This window comes from Oratosquilla oratoria, unplaced genomic scaffold, assembly GCF_046742065.1.
Source record: "Oratosquilla oratoria isolate Oo_2021 unplaced genomic scaffold, ASM4674206v1 SCAFFOLD47, whole genome shotgun sequence".
Classification (NCBI taxonomy): domain Eukaryota; kingdom Metazoa; phylum Arthropoda; class Malacostraca; order Stomatopoda; family Squillidae; genus Oratosquilla; species Oratosquilla oratoria.
In genome coordinates this window covers 1,924,748-1,929,151 of record NW_027467711.1, presented here as the reverse complement: position 1 = coordinate 1,929,151, position 4,404 = coordinate 1,924,748, and the positions used below count along the sequence as shown (strand labels likewise).

The 4,404-nt window shown below is 39.5% G+C and overlaps 1 protein-coding gene across 1 annotated transcript; it reads left to right on the top strand.

Moving 5' to 3' along the window:
* The first annotated feature begins 671 nt into the window (after positions 1-671).
* LOC143023376 (uncharacterized) lies at positions 672-3,439 on the top strand. Its single transcript, XM_076181897.1, has 2 exons — positions 672-1,320; positions 2,167-3,439. The coding sequence occupies exons 1-2, from the start codon at positions 672-674 to the stop codon at positions 2,670-2,672; spliced, it is 1,155 nt and encodes a 384-aa protein (XP_076038012.1). The 3' UTR covers positions 2,673-3,439.
* Positions 3,440-4,404: the final 965 nt, after the last annotated feature.

Genomic DNA, 4,404 nt, shown 5'->3' with positions numbered 1-4,404 from the left:
AAAATATGTCACGAGGTTTCTATATAGAAAACGGAGTCCTAATGCGAAAATGGAGAGCATCCACCGCAACCGCTGACCAGCCATGGCAAGTAAGGAATCAAATAGTCCTCCCTCTTGGTTTCAGGAATAATGTTCTAAGATTGGCTCATGATACTCCCTTAGCAGGTCACTTAGGGGTAAGAAAGACCTTGTTCAACATAACCCAACATTTCCATTGGCCCACGGTTGTCAAAGATGTTGCCCAATATTGTAAAACATGTCATACATGTCAACTTGTAGGTAAGCCCAACCAGAAAATTGTAGAAGCTCCACTCCATCCCATTCCTGTAATGGAAGAGCCATTTAAAAAAGTTCTTATTGACTGTGTAGGACCTTTACCTCCTTCAAGTAAAGGAAATCAGTACATTCTCACAATCATGTGTATGAGCACTCGTTTTCCAGAAGCAATTCCTTTGAAAAATATTAAAGCTCAAAACATAATCAGAGAAATGTTGAAATATTTCACTATGGTAGGATTTCCTAAGAACATTCAAAGTGATCAAGGAAGTAATTTTCTTTCCAACAAGTTTAGAGAAACTCTTGTAACACTAGGTATAAATCATGTAACTTCCTCCGCCTATCATCCTCAATCACAAGGTGCTCTAGAGCGCTTTCACCAAACGCTCAAGACAATGTTAAGAATCTTCTGTGCTGAGAACACTCGAAATTGGGAAGACGGACTCCCCTTTTTGTTGTTCGCCACCCGAACAACAATTCAAGAAAGCCTTGGATTCAGCCCGTCAGAATTAGTCTTCGGTCATGAAGTCCGTGGCCCCCTAAAGATACTTCATGAACAATGGATGAAAGAAGAACCACCAGTTCCTTCTTTGAAATACGTGTCCCAGGTCACCGAGAAGTTGTTAGAAGCTTGGAAGTTGGCAAGAGAGAACTTGACGAATGCTCAACGAGTAATGAAAGGTCGGTATGATAAAAATTCTAAACTTAGAACTTTCTCTCCAGGAGATCAAGTGTTACTTTATCTTCCCATACCAGGAGATCCATTGCAGGCTAAATACAAAGGACCCTATGAAGTCTTGTCCAGAGCCAGTGATCTCAACTACATAATCAAAACTCCAGACAGAAGAAAGAGTTCCCGTCTCTGTCACATAAATACCTTAAAACCTTATCATTCCCGAGATCCAATTCCAGCTTGCAGCTCTACCACAATAGAATCGGAAGAGCCTCCTGATAACCTGCCTAATCCTCCTGAGATTCCCTTGGAAAACTCTCAGATACTACAAAATCTTCAGATAAAAGTAGGACACTTATCTGAGAAACAAGGTAAAGACATTCTTTTCCTCTTAAGAAGTTTTCCAAAATTATTTCTAGATTCCCCAAGATTCACTTCTTTGATAGAACACGAAATAATTCTAGACTCGCCAAGAGCTATCAAACAAGCCCCTTATAGAGTCAATCCAAAAAAGAAGGATTTCATAAAAGCAGAAATTAACACTCTGCTTCAACAGGGAATAATTGAACTCTCCAGTAGTCCTTGGGCATCTCCTTGCATTCTTGTCCCTAAATCTGACAAATCTTATCGCCTGTGCATTGACTACAGGAAAATCAATGCCCACACTAAGGCCGATGCTTTTCCTATCCCTAGGATAGATGATATCATAGACAGTCTAGGAACTGCCAAGTATGTATCCAAGTTGGATATGTTAAGGGGATACTATCAAATCCCTGTACACCCTCGCTCAAGAGAAATTACCGCTTTCATTACGGAAGAGGGATTGTTCCAATTCAGAGCAATGCCATTTGGGCTTAAAAATGCCCCTGCCACTTACCAAAGAATGATAAGTAATCTTGTTGCAGGACTGCCAGGAGTAAAAACTTATCTAGATGATGTGATAATATTTAGTCAGTCTTGGACAGAACACATTGAACACCTAAATAATTTCTTTTATAGAGCAGAACAAGCAAACCTTACCATCAATTTGTCCAAATGTGATTTCGGACATACACAGGTCCCCTATTTGGGATTTAAAGTTGGAAATTCCCAAGTGTTTCCAATAGACGCCAAGATAAAAGCCATCAATGATGTACCAACACCCACTAATCGTAGAGAGGTACGTCGATTCCTCGGAATGAGTGGCTATTATCGCCGTTTTTGTCCAAATTTTTCAGATGTAGCAGAACCATTGACTGACCTGTTGAGAAAAGACCACGACTTCGTGTGGACGCCTACCTGTGAGACGGCCTTCAAAAACCTGAAGTCCCTTCTCACTAACGCACCAGTTCTAAGGGCACCCGATTTCCAACGACCCTTTCTTCTGCAAGTCGACGCCAGTGACACCGGTATCGGTGCCGCCCTCTTGCAAGAACACAATGAAGTTCTTCACGCTATCGCCTACTACAGCAAGAAGCTGTCCCCTGCGCAGAAGAACTACTCAACAATTGAGAAGGAGACGCTCGCTTTGGTCCAGGCCCTTATCCACTTCGAAGTCTACCTGGGTTCCTCAACTACCATTCAAGTATATTCGGATCACAACCCCTTAAAGTTCCTACAGACTATGAAAAACAAGAATCCGAGACTTACACGTTGGAGTTTATTTCTCCAACCCTTTAATCTAACAATTCATCATATAAAAGGCGCCTTTAATGTTTTAGCCGACGTCCTTTCTAGAACATAGCTTTTCAACAGAAAGTGAAAAGCTTTCCCAAACGGTGGAGGTGTAACGTAATATTAGATATTACGTCATATGTGTAATTATGTTATAGAATTGTGTTCCTTTGTATTACATAACTATGTTCATATTTCTTGTCTATGTATGTATTGTAACAATGTTAAGCAGTAACGCCCGTCCACTATATGTAATCTTGCCTACGTGCGGAGAGGTGCGCACTCTTGTAGAACAAACAGACAAACGAAATCCTGAATAGTTCGGAGCGCACAGATTTGACAGTTACTAAATAAATAGATTGTTCAAGCAAGTCGAGGGTCCTAAAACTACCCATGTTGACGTGTTAACTTACCCTCCTCCTCACCCGCACCCTTAACCGGAAGTATCCCGCTTCCGGTCCAATGGTATATAAGCGGTTGAAACCGCTCATTCCTTGTCATATTCCCACATATTGATCTCTTGATAAAAACTAGAAGGTTTAGATTCATGAGACGATTGGTGTGAAGTGATCACCCTTTTTGCCTACATTACGTGTCTGATATACATTGCATTACTTTACTTATATTTGTACTTATTACTTATTCTGATGCATGTTCCTGATCTCTTTGTACTTAGATAGTACCATATTGTATACTTATCTTGTGTTTCTTATTTGAACGATAATTTCCATATTCTCATAATCATGTACGGTCCCATTGACCCTACTGCCCATTCTCTTTTGTGTTGATTGCCTGTAAATATTTTCCATTAATAATTTCGTTTACTAGTTTTATCGCTAGTTTAATATTCCTTTCCTGGAATCTTTTTTGTTACCTTTACTTCTAGTCTTACGAATTATCTAGGCCCTGACCAGATAGTTCAGTCCTACAGTGGCTTCTAGAAGTGCGCTGGTTCTTAAGCACTTATCCGTTATACGTAACGTCTCTTCACATACCAGCAGCCCGTAACAATATACATATATATATATATATATAAAATATGTATATATATATATATATATATATATATATATGTATATATATAATATATATATATATTCTTCCAATATATTCTGTGATCTAAAAGACTTGAATGGAGGAAGACAGCTGAATTTTCTTGGCCGTATTTTAATGAATATATATACATATATATATATATATACATATATATATGTATATATATATATATGTATATATATATATATGTATATATATATATATGTGGGTGGGTGGGTGGGTGGGTGTTTGTTTGTGTGTGTGTGTGTGTGTGTGTGTATGTATGTATGTATGTGGTGATTGGTTTGACGACGGCAACATCACCACTGGTTGATACTATTTGATACTAGTTTTTATCATCGCATCGCGCGTGGGGCCCCTTCTCGAGCCATAAACACCATTTCTGTCTTGCTGAGGTCGCCTTTCTTAATGGATAGCATGACCTCCGCTGACCCCTAATGAATCGAGCCCTGTCTGAGGAAGGCAAGGGTGCCTACGAAGAGACATGTGTCCCATTGGTCAGTCAATAGTATACAGAAGTAATTAGCCAATCATATTTGGTTGTAGGAGGAGCCTATCCCGTTCAGACGTTTCATGTGGGCCAGTAGTAAAGTAAAAAATCAGTTTTGTCTAGCAGTCTAAGTTTTTCAGTTTAAAGTTAAGTAGAAGTGTCAAAGTTCTCAGTGTCAAAGTTCTCAAGAAATGAAAGTCTAGTCTTGTCTAGAGTTTGTGCGTCGTGAACCTTGAGGCACCCTCGCCAATCAGAG